This window comes from Bombus vancouverensis, chromosome 1 (assembly GCF_051014615.1).
Source record: "Bombus vancouverensis nearcticus chromosome 1, iyBomVanc1_principal, whole genome shotgun sequence".
Taxonomy (NCBI): Eukaryota; Metazoa; Arthropoda; class Insecta; order Hymenoptera; family Apidae; genus Bombus; species Bombus vancouverensis.
Genome location: NC_134911.1, coordinates 21987542 through 22008553, shown reverse-complemented (window position 1 = coordinate 22008553; position 21012 = coordinate 21987542). Strand labels below are relative to the sequence as shown.

The following is a 21012-nucleotide window of genomic DNA, read 5'->3' as shown; positions in this document are numbered from 1 at the left end:
AAAAATGTACTACATAACGTGGAATTGCTTCTGTAAGAAAGTAATAAATCAATAAATATACAAATATTCTATTATTACGTATTTTTTAAAGACCAGTCATTTTCATTGTTTTGGTAGCAATAGTCTCGTGTTAATTATCGGTAGTTCTAGTGTTAACACGAAGATGCATTATTATTATAATTATTTATATTTTTAGTGCTTATTAGTACACTGCGAATTTTTATTATAATTATTCATCACAAGTCGAAGGATATAAAAATAGATAGAATGCATATAATACGCAGAAATATATAAAATATCTAAAGTAGTATTGTTTATAAGATTTAGTGGATGAAACACAATCTATACGTAGGTTCTAGTTTCTTTAAGTTTATCCACAAAGAATAACATTTGCACAAACATCAACAGTCCATTTATGAAGGGATTACGCGATCTAACAAGTATTTCATTGTAAATAAATATACAGGGTGGTTGGTAACTGGTGGTACAAGCGGAAAGGGGGTGATCCTACGCGAAAAAAGAGGTCGAAAATATAGAATAAAAATTTTTCGTTCGAGGCTTTGTTTTCGAGAAAACCGACTTTGAATTTTCGCTCGGTACGCGTGCACTTTATCACTTCTCGTTATAACGTATCTCACGATGTAGATCGTTGTCTCAATGGAAAAATTAAAAAAAAAATTTAAAAAAAATTTTTATTCTACATTTTCGACTTCTTTTTTCGCATAGAATCACCCCCTTTCCGTTTGTACCGCCAGTTACCAACCACCCTGTATATTATTATCCGAAGAGCTTTTCACGAAACGGAAATATACTGAAATAATTTTATTATATTGTTATTAAAAGGTAAATGTTACATAAAATCCACTCTGAACGGAACAGTACAATTATTATATTTAGGAATTTCCTAAAGAGAAAACGAGTATTAAAGTTAAAAAAAGGACAAGTCAAATAACGTTAAACGCGTGATTGTACATTATTGAAGTTGCATGATCCATAGTAAACAACAACCACAAGCCAGAAGAAAAGCAATAAATATCTGCCAAATACAATGAAAATCCAGGTCACCTGTCGGTGGCAATACAAAAGGACAACTATAAAAAGAATCTACGACTGGAATGTGTCAAATGGCCCATTAAATTTACCAGCGACTGCGATCAATAACCATATAACAGAATGAGCGAGATAAATGCTTCTCCAAAGCTGTTTAAATGTCAATGTCCTAGTTGATAGGAAGTGTGCCAACGAGCGTTACATCAACGGAATGTAACGTTTTTTTTTTCCTAGTAAAAGAAAAAGAAAAATAAAGCAAATGAACAATCTCCAAAAAGAATTGCAACTTATCGACTTTTATCGGTTTTATCGTGTTTATCTCTGGATTCTCTTGATTTGTTTCTAATTACGGATCGAACGAAGGAATGAAAAGAATGCGACGATGCTTCCGCTCGATCAACAAGCTTCTCCTTAAAATTTGGTCGAACCAGCACTATTTTTGGCCACTGTTGCATGCCAAACCTCCGGAGACCTGCAATCTCGTCTTATTACGTCTTGTTGGATTCCGTGCGAAATGATTAAACGAAAGATTGCTACTGTTTGGTAATTCGAACAATGACTTCCGGTTTCGTTGCATCATTCATTTGTCGATTGAAACGATGCTTTGGAACAAGGTATTAGGTCGTCTGAGAAGTTTCTTTCGTTTTATAAGGAAATAATAGATGCACAATATTTTCCGGTTTATATTATTTTATCGAATTACGTATGATCCATTTTGTTCTATCAAGATAAAGATCACAATGTTCGACAGATTAGGTTTCACGTTTGTATAAAGATACGTCGTTGTAAAAAGCGTGTCTGTAAAAGAAAGAGACTTTCCGGACAACCTGATAAATTGTACGAAGCTGATTTTGCTAAATATTGTTAGAAAGACGATGTAATAATAACTTTGCGATTATGCGTTGTCTAAAGCCTCGGTACATGATCGATACATGGAAATCCGAAGATCCAAGTTAATTATATGGAATGTTCCATACAAGTGGACAGAACTACTTACATCGTTTTTTTGCAACGATAAGAGATGAGCAAAGCTGATCGCAAAATTACGATATTTGTATAATGTAATATGATATAATACTGGAGTTAGATACTAAATAAAAAATGTCATTATTTTGGAAAATCTCGTTAAAAAGATTCGAACAAATATGCATGTAGATAGCGAGAATAATAATTCTTATGGAAAATCAATTAATAGCCCATTTTGCGAGTATTTGATTTTAAGTAAAACGATCGGTGCCTCCCATCAAAGTCAAATATCGTTTCTCGTGAAGAATCTTGGTAAATCGTACTAGAAGTGGCAAAGATTGCGCAATGATTCGTCGACCAGGCGATTTAATATCACGAACGAACGAACAGCTATGACGCGTTTTTTGTAAAAAAAGAAAAGAGAAATAGTACCGAGATCTTTAACAATCGTAACCGCTTGTTTTTCTCTCGTTTATTCTTGGATCGTCGACTCATATTTTCCATCGCATTCCGGGATTACCTTACCGTCTATTTTCATACCGCATCATCCAACAGCCTGTTCATCCTGCATACGAACGTTCGCGTATTCGTTTCTTCCAAAAATATTAATTTTCCCCTCGGAAATATATTTATCGTTTCGTCTCATTTTAATTCACGCGATTTATTGACTTACAGTTTGCTATTATTTTTCTTTTCTCTTAATTTCTCCTTTTTTTTTTTTTTTAATAACGTTTCGATAGAACGATGTTTTCAAATACGTCGACTAATACCTCGAACATATCTGATTTCGATCGGTTCTTTATTTCTTTAGTTTACGAACTCGATAGCGAATATTATTACGCAATGTTTCGCGATAGACTCGTAAATTTCATCATTTTCTAACGTAACAATATCCTGCTTTATATACGCATTACGTATGTATGCGTTACGAAATTCGAAGCAGAGCAGTAGAATAGTGTTTCCAAATTTGCGGACAATGTTACATATAAATATACGTGGACATGTCTAACGCCGCTGACTTTAAAATTAGACACATTCTCCGAAGAACGGTTCCAGATTAGAAATTCCGTTCAAAAATGAAATTCACCTGTTGCCGCTGGTTCGAAGAAAATTCTGTTTCGAGGAACGAAAATCATTTGTTTTATCTTTCCAAGTGTATGTCCATTTTCGTAAATAATAATTAAATAAATAATTGAAGAAAATATAGTCCATTTCAAGATGATTTAAATATTCTGATTATCAATTGCAAAGGACCTAGCTACCTTTAAAATACAAAAAAAATTCCCAAAATAGTTCAACTATCTCGACTATAAATTACAAACCAATTATCATCATCCTTCCTCTTTTTTCTTTTTTTTTTTGATACTCAAAATACAGTTCACACATTTAAAATTGTTAATTACAAACCAACGTTTTTGTTTAATACTCAATAAAAGTGGACAACAAATTTTCTCAAGCAACTTGAGTATTCTGACTATGAATTACAAAACCAGTCATCATTCTTTCATTTTTTCTTAGATATTCGACAAAAATACACACAATGATCTCCCAAACAACCTAATTATTCTGGCTGTTAATTATAAACTAATCATCGTGTTCTGCTTTGAAATATCCATTTACCTAAAAATCGTCTCGTTTTCGTTGCTTCGTCGAGGCCGCATAAAATATTCGCGTCAGGGTTTCATTTCACTGGGCCAAATATATACGATACCGTGATGCGAGTGATTAAAGAAAAGCTCAATTAACAAGCGTACACGGCGTGCAAACATCCGCGCTGGTGTTAGTAACCCCCGAATGCTAACATTCGCTAACAGCGTCGCTGCGCTCTACATATTTCTTTTACTCTCCGAAAATAAGTGGGTGCCTGAAATACGTATGACTAATCGTGCAACAAGAACAAGGCGGAACAATGCTTTTCGATACGTTATTGCGGCATTGAACGTCCCGTTTATTCGCGACGCTTTATTTTTTCGAACATTCCCCGCCCCTTTCCTTTTTTCACAAGAATTTTCTACGTATACCAAGTAAAATAACACGGAAACGGGAATTTACGTGCCGCTAACATAATCGCAAGCTGATTATTTTTCTTATTGCTACTTTTTCGAATGACGCTCGAATTTATTTGATCCGAAAGTATCAGGTTGTCCGAGAAGTTTCTTTCGTTTTATAAGGAAATAATAGACGCACAATGTTTATTGAATTATGCACGAACGTAATAATAATAAGAAATAGAACGAAATGGGTCATACCTAATTCAATGAAATAATATAAAACAGAAATTGTCGTTCGTCTATTATCGCCTTATGAAACGAAAGAAACTTTTCCAACAACTTAATATTTCCCACTATTCGTAGATACAAAGCATCTTTGTGCGAGTTTTGCGAAATTTTATTGCCACTTCAGATTTTATTTAATTATATAGATATATAGATTTTCCATTATCGTTTCATGATTGGATATTTCGGTACTTATGGATTGGTAAGACAGAAGATTGAAACGTTTAAGAGGACTGCTGAGTGATATATGTACATCGTGGTTGAGCAATACGTTGGAATGAATTTTCTTTGATTGATTTCAATATCGTGACTGATTGATTTGTTGCTATTTACGATACGTTTTGTGTAACCAGACAAAATTTATGATCGTGCAGTTTTTGTCAGTGTCGATCACTGGCTGAAGGTTTCAGGAATATTTCTCTAATAAAAATAGCGGAATGATGTCAACTATCTTATCGTATATAATTAACGTTTTTCTCGAACAACGATTCAGGAAGTTACTATTTTATTTGTGTACTTAATTATTCTCTATCGAAAGTAGGTTAATTCGATTTACGTAAATCGATTAGACGAATACAAGGTGACATTTTTATACGATTGACAGTATTTAATGACTGCGAAGTGTATAGAAAATCATGAAAGACTAAAAATAAATACAGCTGTGCAAATCTGTATAATCTGTTGCTATGTTTTATAACAACGTCTCAATTCTACGGTATAAATACAACATGGTATAACGTAGTAAGACGATTCTTCTTTCCATACAAATATTTCTGCTATAATTTATAACCACTCATGTTTCTAAAATTTCAAAACATTTACTTCGTCCAATGTCTTGAATAATAATTTTAAATCTTCCAATATCAATAGTTTCTCTAATTTTTTCAATTCTATTTCCGATTACATAAATTGGATGAAATTAAATCTTCAATAATAACTTTTAATCTCTAAATAACAGCAACCGTGTTAATTTTCTGTTGAATCAAATTTTACAACGCGTCAAATACAATGCTGATTTTACATTCTGAGCAATCATTTTTATTTCCCAAATATTCATCATTTTCCTAATATCTTTTTATTCGTCACGATATTACACCAAATTGTCCAAAATATTAAATATAAGCTACGGTTGCATAAATTGAATTGAGATGAAATTAAATCTTGAATAATAATTTTTAATCTCTAAATAACAGCAATCGTGTTAATTTTCTGTTGAATCAAATTTTACAACGCGTCAAATACAATTCCGATTTTACATTCTGAGCAATAATTTTTATCTCCCAAATATCCATCATTTTTCTAATATCTTTTTATTAGAACAAATTGTTCAAAATATTAAATATAATCGCATATTATATGGAATTAAATTCTAGATCAAATGAATTCGAAACGAACCAACGTGTGTTAATTGCTTCACCGCTTAAAACTATGTCATGCTGATACCCAATTACATTAGCAGAAACACCTACCATTTCGCGTCATAACCATCATCGATGCTCTGTCCCAGCACCGTATCAAAATCGCACCCTTGCCAATAAAGAACAATCAGCCATAGAAACAGAGAAACACAGAAGAGGAAGAGAGGAACAAGGGAATGAGAAAATAATTCGTGACACCATAATACCCAAGTTTTTTCTTTTTTGTATTGCAGAGGAAGCACACGTTTATTTACACAGTATACCAATAAATTGTTTGCTGCGATGAATGACAGTGTATGATAACAATATATCTATGCGAATCTATTTTACGGTTTCCTGTATTTCGAAACACTCTGAGCAACAAAGCGTTTTAAATAATGCTATATCTCGGACTACAGTTCAAAGAAAATTACGTCTCGATGATCGGAACCTTTTCTATATTATCGGTTCTCGTTCGTTTAATAAATAATTCTGTCGCTTGAGTGTAGTAGCTTGATAAACTGACTAGTATCTGTTTCGTACAGAATCACTGTGTTTCACACTTGAAATTGAATTGATGTAAAATCTTAAAACGATATTTCAACAATTGTTAAGTAAATATTCCATTTGCAATTATTTAGGAAACTAACTTTTCATCGCTCTTTCAACATCTATGATTTCGTCTGCTTTTAAATAATATCGCGTTCGTACAAAGTTTAGTTTGCTCGATTTCAATTTGTTTTTTTTTTTTTATTTAGTAGCAACTTCTTTTAAATTACCGCGATTCTAATCTATGACAGGGCAGGCGAAAAAGTTTCAAAAAAAAAAGAAAAAAAGGTAAGAAAAAGAAGAAAAAACGGAAGAATCTTTATAAATACGTATGCTACATGCTTAATAAAAAGAATAAGATAGGACAAAAGTTGTCGAGAATGAAAGAGGGAGGATAAAGGAAATGCTTAGGGTAGTAGAGAAGAAAGAAGGAGATAGAATAGAATAGACAGAGAGAAACGACTTACTATTAAAGCGTGTTCAAATCGTTCCACGGCAACAACGACAGAAAATGCATTCGAGGAAGCTCACTACGCGCTGATAAAAGAACAAAAGATAAAAAGGAAGAGTGAAAAGCGTATCCACCAGCGTTCGCGAATTTTTCTTCAACTTCTCACTATTCGTATTTTGACTAGTTCTCCTCGCCCCTGTCGTAAAATCGTTCGTTTTGTTTTTACGTACGTACAAAATGCAAAAGAAAAAAGAAAAATGACTCGCACCCTTCGAAGGGCAGAATATTCTTGCTCTAAATACTAATTTATAATTCTCTTCATGCCCGTTTATTAATAGCTTTTCATTTATAAATAATTTTATTTATCTTATCACGGGCATTATATTTTTCGTATCATTGCGATTTTAAATAATTTCATCTTGATTGAAATTTGTTTGATTTTATCGATAGAAAAATATTCGTTGATTCGTTTGTTCCATGTTCTTTAGAGATGGTAAAGGATCGATTAAGCGAAACGACCGCGAATCATGAAGTTTGGCTGAAGCTAGAGGCTCAATGTTCCACCACCTTTGTATTAGATTACGTTGCGCTTTTTTTTTTAATTTATTTTTGCTTAATCCCTTCTCGACCATAATTAAATAGGCGCGTATACTGATCGTCTGTTACCTGGCACCTGCAAGGTGGCGGAAGTTACTGTCGAACCTAAGCTATTCGTTGCAGTGCACGCGTAAGTGCCAGCGTCCTCTGAAAAGAAAAGAAGAAATTTCTTTTATTAGAAGAATTGATGTACAATTTTCTAAAATATATGTAAATCATCCTATTATTAATATCTCGTAACATAATCAACGTTTCACAATATTTTCCCATTCGAATTTTATTTATTGTATTAATCAATTATCAACGAAATTAAAAGTCCAATATAAGGGAAGAATTTGTTTAATTACAAAGGCAGAACTAAACGTCCAATAAGAAAAAATTCTAGAAAACTTCGCTTTTTACTACTGTTACAGTTTCACAGGGCTATTACACACGATTTTACTGTAACGCAACATAAAAACGTAATTTTAATTATGATATTAATTGCATACCAGGAAAAGCTCGCACTATGGTCAAACGGCAAACGCCATTACGATAATGAATCTCGTAACACGATGAATTCTCGACGATCCTGCCATCCTTAGACCAGAGGATGTTCGGTTGTGGTTCAGCCTGAACGATGCACTCGAATCTCGCTGTTTGTCCGCTCACCACCGCGATATCTCTCAATGGCTAAAATTTTCATCACATAAATCGATCGGCTCTCGAACAATAAGAAAACGGTTTGTTTAAACGTTTGTTCGTATAGAGCGTCTTGTTTAAGTTACCGTGATGAATAGAGGTGCCTTTTTCGGTAGTATTTCTAGATAAGGCTGAATCACTTCTTTGCTCGAGGCCACCCCATTAGTAGTTGGCCATGGTGATCCTAGAATAATCAGCCAGATTTAATTAGAGTAATTTAAACACATTTAATCTATAGCTTGGTATGGTAGAAAAAGTATATTGATGATATTTTTAAATTTAAGCGATGGTAGAAGCCAAAAATTGTGTATCAAATGGAAGCGGATTGAAAGAAAGAAGAGGCAGAAATTTTTCGTACGTATAATATTTGCAATGGGAATGCAAGAAGCTGCGGAAGAAATCAAATTGGAGAAGGTACGCGTATACAGCAGGAAATGATAGGAAAGCATATCAAACAAACATAAAATTTGTTTAAAGCGAGAGAACACAGTGAACAAGAAGATTGAATAAACTTCGAATTTTTCAGAAACGAGGAAACAGCATGGAGCAAACATAAAGACAATATTGGATTGAAGCAATTCGAAAAAACGTTACGCTCCATTAACATACCAAATGAGGGTGAATGCATAAATGTTCGACTCTCTCTTTTTTCCAGCAAATGCAAATCGAAGAATAACGACACAGATGGATAATGAAATAATGTAAATGTTGAGCTATATGTGAGCCACAGATTTTACGGAAATTTATTGTATTAATAACATTTAACAATGTTTCTTTGCGCTTAAAATATACTGAAACCTACTTCGTTCCCAACATTCGTTATTTAGTTACGAATAATTTCATTGCAATTTACGAGAAATTTCTTTATCCATATAAAACTGACTTTCTTACAACTGTGTCGCTATTCTGCCAAAAGTCAACAACGTAAATTGTATTTGCGCCAAATAAATTCCACCGGGCACGAAGCTCTCGAATTGGTGTTCTTCTGAAACTTACGCCAAGCGTCATAAACTACACTCTGTGCCAAACCACGTCAAGTGCAAAATACGGCAAACCCGAAAATACAAATACGTGCGGAGGCAATGTAAAAATTGCAGGTACACAAACGACCAAGAAACAAAAGTATCCAAAGTTGAGGGGCTGCGGATGCTAAAGAAATGCGATGATAATAGCTCGTTATCGATACAATCGTCGCAGAAGCAGGCGAATACCTGCTGAGTCGACATTGCTGGGTGGTCCTGTAGCGCTACTGTATCTGGGGGAGAGACTTGGTAAGCTTGGGCTCAGGGAAATCGGACTGGGCGTCGTGTGATCCCATCTGGATGGCGATGGCGAACAAGGTATAACAAGACTAGGTGGCGCCATCGTGCTTCCTCCCTCTTGATGCCTCTTTCTCGCGTTTCTGATGTCCTCCGCCTCCGAGAACTCGCTCTCCGACGTTGGCTCCCATTTCACCGTCTTCGATGTGCCAAATTTGCCAGCTGGTTTGCTCTGTCGCGTCGAAGACGCCGTAGAACTGCTTCTCTTCGCGAAACCGTTCTCTTTCCTCGTAGTGAACTCGTGAACGATGGGTACCTCGATGTCGCTGGCTCGTCGTTGGCCTTGGATCGTTCTGTTAGTACTGCTGACCGTTCTTTTGCCTTCCCCAGGAAGCACGATTCCGAACTCGTAGCCAAAGTCGTACTTGAAGTATATCAGCCCGGTGTCTGGGTCAATTTGCTTCGTTCCTGTGTTTTTTTGCGATTTTTGTTGATTGAAGATATTTCTTTGCGATGGTTTTGTTTGGATATTTTTATAAGTGGCGGTATTATGGATGTTCGATCAAGTTAAATAGAAGCTGCTTTGCAATAATTTTTCTGCCTCTCGAAGATCTTTTCTTTGAGACAGACGAGTATTCGCTGGGATTTCTTTACTACGATACTATGATAGTTGATTTTTCTAACTGTTTCGGAGGTTGTAAAATTATATCTTTGAATAGAAACGATGTTTTTGAACTTTCTGTGCAATCAAGTAACTGTCTCGTGACAGCAGAATATTTCTCGACTTTGCATTCGTAATGGAATGGGGTTATGAACTATACTATATAACTATACTATACAAATGTACAGTTATATATATACTATATAACTGTATTAGGTCGAAACTTGTAATAATTTTTAAGCAAATGGTTACGTGATTTTTAAATATAAGATACAGTACTTAATTGTTTATATATTTCAATAGTAGAAGATCCTATCTTCAATGCAATGCAATATAAACTGTATATTATGTCATAGAATTAAACTGCAATAAAATCTGAAGTTCTAATAATTTCTAAGCAAACGCTTGTTCAGTTTCAAAATATAAAATATAGCAATTAATCATACTGCAATAAAATCTGAAGTTCTAATAATTTCTAAGCAAACGCTTGTTTAGCTTCAAAGTATAAAATATAGCAATTAACCATACACGTATTTCAATGATGAACTATTTAATTACGTCATAGAATTAAACTGCAATAAAGTCTGAAGTTCTAATAATTTTTAAGCAAACGCTCGTTCAGTTTCAAAATATAAAATATAGCAATTAACCATACTGCAATAAAATCTGAAGTTCTAATAATTTCTAAGCAAACGCTTGTTTAGCTTCAAAGTATAAAATATAGCAATTAACCATACACGTATTTCAATGATGAACTATTTAATTACGTCATAGAATTAAACTGCAATAAAGTCTGAAGTTCTAATAATTTTTAAGCAAACGCTCGTTCAGTTTCAAAATATAAAATATAGCAATTAACCATACTGCAATAAAATCTGAAGTTCTAATAATTTCTAAGCAAACGCTTGTTTAGCTTCAAAGTATAAAATATAGCAATTAACCATACACGTATTTCAATGATGAACTATTTAATTACGTCATAGAATTAAACTGCAATAAAGTCTGAAGTTATAATAGTTTCTAAGCAAACGCTTGTTCAGTTTCAAAATATAAAATATAGCAATTAATCATACTGCAATAAAATCTGAAGTTCTAATAATTTCTAAGCAAACGCTTGTTTAGCTTCAAAGTATAAAATATAACGATTAACCATACATGTATTTCAATGACAAAAGATACTATTTTCAATGGAATTAGCCATAAAATGTGCATCTACTATTTATACTATATCGTATAATTGAATTACTATAGAGTCTAAATTACCATGTTCCGAGTGTCGTGATTCCTCTCTGTAAGTTCTGGGCTCGTCGCCATCGCTGGCTCGGCTATCGATCGGATGCTTGAGGATCGGCTTGCCCTGCTTCAGATCCGACTGGATGTCGCTGACGAATTTCTCGGTTTTCGATTTGAAGCTGCTGGTCATGTCGCTCATGTGACGCGACGCGACGTCTGCGGATGTTTCAGATTTTTTTGTGTTACGGGACAACACAGCTCGCCAGCGAAATATTTCTTTACTTTGCTTTACTTTCAGCAAGCGCGCAGAGGAAGATAGACAGTTAGAGTGTAGAGAAGATGATAACCGCGAATTATTTATCAGAATGAAAAGATGGCGAAGATAAGAATTTGAATAGTCGCGATTCTCGAATAAATAGAGAAAGGTGATTAATCTTCAATTGGTATCGTCGGATTATAGGTAAACACGATAATTTTGCTTGGATTAATTTATCCTACTTAATCCTCATTTGTATTCTAGCTTTCGTACGATCTCTAGCTTTCCTATTTAATTTCGCTGTAAATCTTACAAAATAGACTCTTTTTGCAAAATAAATAATTTCGTATATCTAAACTATTTCAATATTTCGAGCTATGAATGAACGAAACATAGAAAATATTTCTCCAATAAACTTAACAGGTTGATAGCTTTTATCGCGTAAGATATAAAGCACAAAACAATACACCAAAAGTATACGAGCAACTTTTCTTTTCAATCTAAACTATCGTCGATACCAATAATCCAAAAATCCAAATTGAGGGTTAATAGAATTTGCTTCGCTGCATCCCTACTTAATAAATGATGTTTGCTAAATTGTCATTCCCTTTCTGAATGGTACAACACCTTAATGTCGCGTCAACTGCAAGGTTATTAGCGACAAGAATCCCCAAACTTGATAAATACCACAATACAGATATATATACATATAAATATACATATACTACAATACATATACTAAACACGTGCTCTCATTAAATCATAGTAACTCGTCAGATACATCCATAACGATTAACATTATTCTATGAATTTTCATCAAGCATAAATCCTCTTAGAAAATGTTTTATCTACTTCCTTAGTCCTCCCAACGATATAGGCCACATATAACATTTCCATGAATCTTCACCTATTCCCAAAACGAACCCCTGCCAAACGTTAAACACCCAAAGCAACCCCCTGCCGGCAAGCATACGCAAGAACAGAGACATCAACGTGATTCTTACGATTGGCTGCCTTCTTCATGTCGCTCCTCGAGATAAAACCAAACTCAGGTGGTGATCCAGGCTTCAGCACATCCTCCTGCCTGGAGCTAACTTCCTTCTGAATTTTCATCTGTGAGTCGATCCTCCTCGTTCCACTATCGTCCCTTAGCTGGGTCATCGACGTTTGTCTCTTGATCACGGGTGGCCCAGTGTCAAACTCCAACGGCGAAACCACGTGTTCGTGTCTAACCGGAGCACTCGATGACCTTGGCGCCTTCATCATAGGCGGTTGAACCTTCCTGTACCGTGGTTCCTCCGTGTCACTGTCCGCTGGAGCCCATTTAGGTTTGATCCTCGTATCGATATCGCTCTCGTAATCTGATTCTCTAAATTGACCTTGAACAAACTTCTTTGGAGTCGGTACTTTAAACGTCGACTTGTGTCGTTGATCGGGCGTCGTGTCGAAGCTTCTGAAGTCAGCCGATGGTTTCTGGTCGCCAAATTTGATCACTCGACTAGTCTGCTCCACCGTAACGATTCTTCTGCTGTTTTCCGTGGATTCGTCCATTCTGACTGTTTTCTTGGTTTCCGTGCCGATCGCGTTGTGGAAAGGCATACCAGATCGAGCTTCGTAGTAAGTTGGTTGAGGCGGTGCATAGGCGATTTCTGGCGGAGAACCAGGAAGGAGAACCGTCTTCTGCTTGGTCGGAGTGGTTGTTGCGATTCTCTCCTCCTTTCTCTCGAGCTCCTTCTTCGAGATCTCCTCGATCAGCGGCGTTCGAGGCTCCCTGGGTTTGCCTATCGGTAGAAAATAGTTCCCGGGTGACCTCGATCGAGAGACGTCGACGTGGTGAAGAAAGCGGACAGAAGGGTCGCGCGTCGTGACGACGTCGGTTTCACGCGTCGTTGAATCGTTCTCGTTCGTTTAAACGAGTTCTCGATGGATCATCGAGCTTCCTCTATTCGATGGCTTTATCCGATGTTGATTGATTCTTTTGTTTTCTTTTTTTTGTTTTTTGGTTTGTTTTTGAATGAACGATTGTGTGAAATCGCGAAAGCGAAGACACGTGCAGTGAAACGAAGTTTCAGTGTTTTGAAACGAGGGTGAAACCAGCGTGAAGAAACAACGAAGAATAGAACAAAGGCGATGGAGACGAAGTAGAAGAAGATGAAGTTGGTTAGCCACGAAGATAGATGGAGAAAGATTCGGAGAAAAAGCGGGTAAACACAAGTACGTACTTCGAGTGGCCGAGAAGAAAAGAGAGAAGCAAGCGAAGCAGGAAGAGAGGAGAACTTATCTTGCGAGGTAAACAACGAGAAGGGAAGAAAGCTTGCCAGGAGGACTACTTGTTGTAAGCTGGAAAAAAGTCGTAAAAGAGTGAGAGACCCATCGACACCGGCCAGTCGATTTTGTTCTACTGGCGCTGTTGGAAAGCAATTCTTATTTTCACAATGACATTTCCCTTAACCAATATTTCTACAATGTGACAATACAATGTATATCAAGCTGCATCTACGTGATATAATAAAACAGTATCATAATAAAATAAATCCTTCTGCAAGTTTTTGGTACGTTTAGATCCTGTTACCAAACTGTATCTTTCGCTATCATTTCAAGAAACAATTATCGTAGTACACCTTTTATTAGTTCCCTTTGTTTCAAGTTTTCCAAAGACCATCGTCATCGATGCTTTATAATTTTTTATGTCTCTCATTTGGTAAATGTACAGACGAATTAGACGAACATAACGAAAGGGAAATTACGGATTAGATTTATCTTTGACAAACTGAAAATATGACCTTAAGAACTCGGAAAAAATGAATTGAAAAAACAGGACGACGATCCTTTGAATGATATTATGAGATACAAGAAACGACTTTGATCTTTGCACTAATGGAATCTCATATTAAAGTCATATTAAATATATATGTCGGAGATGTAGGGACAACGGACCTTTCTCTTGGAATTTTGGGAAATTCCCAATACTTTGGTCTAAACTATTCATTATAGCTGTACTTAAATAATAGAACTTAGGAGTAGTAGTTGTGATACGATTTGATTACGTTTGCCCGAGATTTGTGACAGTGGGCTTGGGCTCGAGGTGACACGACTGGTCGCCGAACGTAGCCACGGTCACGGGATGAACGTTTTTACTTAACAGTAGAAGTACCAATATCGAGGGACACACGCTGTATTAACAAACAAGCCCCGGGGCAGGAGCTGTGACGACTCTACGCGGGTCTGTCTAGTAACGACGCCTGGAACTTTGTTGATAACCCCGATCAATACGCAATTGACAAGTGTGATCGTTTCAGTCTTCTTTTCTTATGATCACCTTGGAGAGTTTACACACAACGTCTGGTCGATCAGTCAGAAAGATACCGTGCGTCACAGCTAAGGTCATTTTGAGATTCAAAAGATATTCAATTGTACAAAGAGTTATCCCGTTGATCGTGGATTCGTTTGAGCCTAAGAACATTGTCTTTACTGTAAGGGGGTATTCTGGTCTAGAGGCATGAATTTCGGGCGATTTTTGAAGCTCTGTACGAGCGAAACAAAAAATATTTTTGCTATCCTTCTTTTTAGCATTTGTTTATTGATATTTCGAGATTACGTAAAAAATTCACTGAAAAAAACTCAATATTTAAAAAGCTATGAGCCGGCAAAGTGGGTGCTGCCAAAAAAATGGGGTGGCATGATATCAACTCTTCTGGTCATCCGAAACAAAAAATGCGAACGGATTCTTAATTAGTATGGATGCCGCTATCGTCTGAATCTTGGAAAAGTCAATACAACATTTTTTCACAAAATGACGGCCGTTTGAAAAAAAATTTCTTATTTCGCACGTTTTTTTTTGACAATTCCGAACGTTTAAAAAATAGTAATATTAAAGATTTTGAGCTGAGCATGGTCCGGACGATAGAGGAGTATATAAGGAATATTCAGACCAAATTTAAAATAAATCGGTTCATTGGAACTTGAGATATCGTGCACGCCAACTCGAAAAAAGTACTTTCGAGAAAAACGCGTTTAAAGTTTTGAGACGTAGGTACTCGGGTAGCGTCTACCGTTTATTGCACATTGGTCCCGGTCGGACCGGAGCAGATGCTGCGTCACAAAAATGGCTGTAACTCAGAAAATAATTGAAATTTTGAAAAATCCTTTTAAGGGCATATTCTTGAATGTCTAAACTTTGGAAATATGAAAAAAATTTCGATTTTTTCAAATTTCTAGACTAGAATACTCCCTTAAGAGTGACTAATAAACACGTTAAATTGTTAAACCTTGTTAAATCAACACTTGTACACATAATTGTAAATATAAATCTCATTGAACAACTACGATGGCTTGTCTTAATGAAGATACGCAACACGCCCCTAAAACTACCGCCAACCCGACAAACCCGACATATATATATTGAATAGGTCATTATTAATTAAAATTTAAGATAATCGAGTTATGTCATCAAACTACCCTCTATGATGTAGACGCAGCTTTATATTGTATTCATCAGAAGAAACTATTAACGATAATACTATGTACAATTTCTAATAGGCTCGTGTAACGAGCTTTGAATAATACCATAATAGGAAGTTGTCGTTTACATTAGAATTTATAGATACCTGGACCAGCGAGACTTGGTTTTACGGGTCTGAAAGTCTGGTCGTCGCTTTCGTAACCCCGCGGTTTCCAAAGGGGTGGTATTCTGCCATCGTAGTCGCTCTCGTAGTCGCTTTCGCGAAATTCGCTCTTCACGAATTTCGAAGGACTCGGAGAGGGTGGCAGGATCTTCTTTGCTGTTTCCAGCTTCTTCTGCGACTGATCCGTGGTGTAAATTGTTTCCTGGAAAAAATTACAGTCGTTTTCGTACGATTATATCAAACACGCAAAAAAAAAAAAAAAAAAAGGAAGAAAGACAATACTTAGCTAATGCTGACAAGAACGACAAAAACATACAATTAGTCCTCAATAAGTAACATATTGCATCTTATCCATTATTCCTTAATTTTCATCTTTGTGTGCTATCTTATTCGATGTATGCTCCAATATATGACACGTGGTACGTACTTGTATCACAATTGAATGATTTTAGGCGTACTAACTCTGTTATATGGAATACCAAATATTTGACACCATTTTGTACAACAAAAATTAATTCAAAGGCATTCGAAACTTGGAAGATTCACTCTGATGTTATATAAAATATAGAAAACGTGTTTAAAGTTACTTTAGGATTAAAAAACTTATTAGCAGCTTTTCACGTCGCAAATTTCACTCAGAGTTTTATATTTCATATATTTTTAATCTGATTTTATAATCTGATTTAACAAATCTTTAAACATTTCGCTCTAATATATTTTTTAGTTTAATAATAATCAAATGTAACAATCTACCAAGATATTTACCAATTGAGGACTACAAAGCAACAAACTGTATGTTCAACTCTCAGAGGATAAGTATAAACCTATAACAAACTGGTTAAAAACGCATCGCAATTAACACACAATTGTTATCTCAACACAAAAGCTAAAAGAAGACATTTGTTAAAAAGACATGATCGATTCATTCGATTAAACAAAGAAAAATTTCTTCGATCCAAGCAATTCCACGCTGTTCATCCTGCTCTCTATACACATCAAGCTACTGAAAGCACACTTCTCGAACCTTCGTAGAACTGAATCTCGACGGGGACGCGGAGGACGCGTAGCTCTTTTCAACGAACGAGCTACGTTGTTGAACGCTGGCTGGCTGAGTTGTCGGCTGCTTCGAAGGAGCAGGTGACACGAACGATTCCTTTTTCTGTTGCTGCTGTCGGCTATCGTAACTTTTGCTCTCGAAATATTCCGATCGACTTTCCTGATACGAAGTGCGCGACTCCGTGTGAGAGGTCATGGACGACGAAGATTCGTGCTTTCCGAAGCTTTTCTGCATCGATTGAATCGAACTTCTCTGCTGGAACGGCTCGTCGGTATCTGCCATGTATCCACTTTCCTGTTGGAACGTCTTCACTTTGAATTTCGGAGATTCCGGCTTCTTACCAGGTGGACTTTTCGGCGTTGGACTCTTCACGGCTGGTTGAACATAGATAGGAGGAGAGCCAGGCTTCAATTCGATCTGTGGTGGAGGCTGAACCACTTGATATTTCTGTTGTTGCTGTTTCATCTCTTTCTCTTGTTTTTTAAAGGTCGTAGTCTTCTTACAAACTTTCTCTTGCTGTTCTTTGGTGATCACGGGTCTAGGTGGACCCACAGTTGCAGGGGGAACCTCGAATTTAGATGGAGGAAGTGGCTCAGGCTCGGTCGACCTTGGCCTAATCGGCTGCTTAGGCACTGGTGGCTGAACTCTTCGATAACGTGGCTCTTCGCTGTCGCTCTCGTATGGCCTCCACTTTGCTTTCATCAAACTATCCATGTCCGATTCGTAGTCACTTTCTTGAGTAAAGCTGCTTTTGATAAATTTTGTTGGAGTCGGCGGAGGTGGCACTTTTGGCGTCTTTATCGTAGATGGAGGAGAAGGTTTAAATGGAAACGGTTCTAGGATCTCTACAGGTGTTTGCGTCTTGGCCGGGATAGGAGGAGGAGTCATTCTAACGTCTTTAGGAGGCAACGCAGGTGGCTCCTCCTTTTTTGGAGCTGGAGGGAAGGTTCTGATTCCTCCAGGTGGAATTTTAGCTGGCTGATGCTCCAACGACACCTCCAAGGACTTCTCTATCTTCTCGATCTTTTTCTCTTTGACCGTTGGTGCCGGAATATATCCGATTTCCGGAGGAGGACCCGGTTCCAGAATAATCTGATCCGTAGCTGGAGGAGTTGGTGTCAACTGATACGGTTGGGCCACTGGTATTTTCGGCGGTCCGACACTTCTGACGAGACTTGGAGCCTTCAGATCGTCAGATCCTGTCCATTTCTTTGAATATGTCTCTTCCATCTTCTCCGATTTCTCTGACTTCTTCGTATCGAATTCACTACTGTATTTTTCGTACGACGATTTCTCTTCCATTTTATTCACCACATGATCCACTTTGATGGTTTCAGCGTTATAAATGATTGGTTGAATTTTAGGTGGAGACGGAGCTCTTTTCGACATCTTCTCCATCGATTCCTGTTTCGAGCTCCACGAACGCCTCTCTGTAGTGCTGGACGACTCCATACTAGTCTTTCTAATTCCACCGTCAATCTCTTCCACTTCCCTCTTAACCTCTCTTTGCGTACTCTTGAAATCCTCGCTAGGAGTCTGCCACTCCTGTTTAAACTTCGCCTCTTCCTGAGGGGGCCAAGACTTTCTCGTAGAATCAGCATACTTCTTCGCCCAAGATTTCTCCATAGCCAATCCATCTGCCGAAGGTTTAGGCGAAGTGGACCTAAGAATCTCCTGGTGACTCGATGCAGCTGACTGACACCTGTATTCTGACAAATCCGTAGACACGTGTGACCTAGTTTCCACATCAGACGACGATGACCAAGGCCTAGTTGGAGACGTTGCTCTGAACGAAGACACGTAATCCTTCTTCTCGTGAATTTCCTTTCTGACGCACGGTTCCTCGATTACCTCTTTCTTCTCGAGCTCAAACGGCGGAGGTGGCATAGAAAAGGTTGGCGCCACTTTCGGAGCTTCGCTAATCTTTGGAGAAGGTGTAGGGAAAATCTTCACACCGCCGATAGGCGCATCTATAGGAGACAGGGTTTTGTCGAAGGATTCTTGCAGCTGTTTAGCCTTGATGGACACATCAGGGCGTTTTTTTTTTAATTCTTCGGGCTTCGGCATGTAACCAATCTCTGGAGGAGGCTCTGGTACCAATTTAAAACCCTCCATCAATATTTCAGAGCTTTCTGACTTGCTCTCCATTTTAGTTTCCATTTTGCTTTCCATCTTTGACATAGTTACAGATCCTTGAAGAGAAGATCCCGAGGACATTGTTTCTTCCACGACTGTCTTCTTGGTCTCTACCGGTGGTTTATAGGGTTCGTATGGGAAGTCGAACAGCTTGTTGTCCACTCCACGAGAAGCTGTACTACCCTGTTCTAATTTAGTGAATATCTCGTGGACCGCTTTCTTCGTAGTTTGCAGTTCCGCAGGCTTTGGTTCTGGTTTCTTCACTTCTTGGAAAGTAGTAGATCTTTCGTAATTTTTTGTTAATTTTCCAACCTTGACTTCGTGACCATCAGCGTCGTCGACTAATTTTATCATCTCTTTCGGACCTTTCGGAGTTGCCTCTGTTTCCTTCGTCATGGACTCGAAGAAACTCAACGCGTCTTTCTTGGCTATCGTCGAAGTTTCGATGTTCTCGTTTTCGATTTTCGTTTTCTCCTCGACCACTGTAGTTTTTGGCTCGAAGCCCTTCTTGTCTACTTCTTCGCGAATTACTTCTTTTATTACCGTTTTCTCTTCCTTCTTCGGTTCTACCGAGACGCTTGGTGTCTTGTGCTCTAGCTTCATGTGGAACTTTTGTTCGGATTTCGATTGACTTTGATGAGATTCGACAGTGGATGAAAACATTTCTGAACGACTCATACTGGATCCTGGTTCCTCGATCTTTTCTACCGTTCTGGTCGTCTCGGCCATTGACGCCGACGATACTATGGGAGTTGTCTTTAATGGTGGAATTGGTTGAATTTTCGTCGTTGTCACTTGTTCGCTTGTCGATTGTTTGCTAGAGGGAACCTCGCTCTTCTTTTCGTCGGACTAAATACGAATATACGACTTTATGCTTTGTTTTCTTTGAAGAATTTTTTAATTTAGTATTGTAAGTCTTGTGGATGTTGTTATACTGGATTTTGTTAGTTTGCATCTTTAATATATCGAAGTCGATCCTAAATATATTGGACGATGTACAAAATTGGTTTGGGCGTTTAACCGATAAAGTATGAAAGCCTAATTTGCAAATGTTTTAGTGGAAAATTTCAATGTTAGGATAACTTTGATCCAAACATTTTTTATTAGAAGATTTTAATGAATTATTTTATGATATAAGTTTGATCTTATGTTAAAAGAAGTCGAAATTAAAATATCGAAATTAATGTTGTTATTGTTAAAGTTGATCTATGTGATTAATGATCGTAGAAAGAAATAATTACCTGGATAACTTTCTTGTCTTGCACGTTCTCATAGATGACAGTTTTATGGACTTCTACCATGGTGTCTGGTGTTGGCTCGAACACAGCAAAATCGGCTATACTTTGAGCTTCTCCACCGGCATTTGTTGCTCGAACCATGTATTTTCCAGCGTGCTCTTTTTCAGCTGAAATACATTTTATTATACTTACAATGAATTTCACGAAGAGCAACTTGAAAATAATACTTTTATAAATTGTTTATTAATTAAGTGAATGTTCAACACCCTGTACCTTTATCGATTAGTAGCATGTAACAATTTCCTTGCTGCTTGATCCTCAATTGCGGTGGACGTTCTTTGATAGGAACATCGTCCTTGAACCAAGTAACTGTAGGTTCTGGTGTTCCCGTGATTTCTACTTCCATATTCACACGGTCTCCGCGTTTCACAACCTGAGCTTGCAATCTTCTGCCAAACACCGGTGGGAATATTGTTTCTGAAATTCATTGGAGCCGTGTGAAATTTCATTAAAAATAGGCTCTAAGAATGAAATTAAATTGAAAGAAATAGAAATTAGGAATTAGAGATTAACCGCAAAA

At 37.0% G+C, this 21012-nt stretch overlaps 1 protein-coding gene across 1 annotated transcript in view; it reads right to left on the bottom strand.

Annotated features, from left to right (window-relative positions):
• Positions 1-21012, bottom strand: part of sls (sallimus) — a 246553-nt gene that overhangs the window by 148171 nt on the left and 77370 nt on the right. Inside the window, exons 43-52 of the mRNA XM_076619154.1 lie at positions 20706-20909; positions 20436-20599; positions 17026-20043; positions 15984-16203; positions 12381-13157; positions 11151-11336; positions 9179-9694; positions 8054-8151; positions 7778-7958; positions 7356-7433 (exon numbers count right to left, since the gene is read on the bottom strand). Of these exons, the coding sequence (XP_076475269.1) occupies positions 7356-7433; positions 7778-7958; positions 8054-8151; positions 9179-9694; positions 11151-11336; positions 12381-13157; positions 15984-16203; positions 17026-20043; positions 20436-20599; positions 20706-20909 (5442 nt within the window). The remainder of the gene's footprint in view (positions 1-7355; positions 7434-7777; positions 7959-8053; positions 8152-9178; positions 9695-11150; positions 11337-12380; positions 13158-15983; positions 16204-17025; positions 20044-20435; positions 20600-20705; positions 20910-21012) is intronic.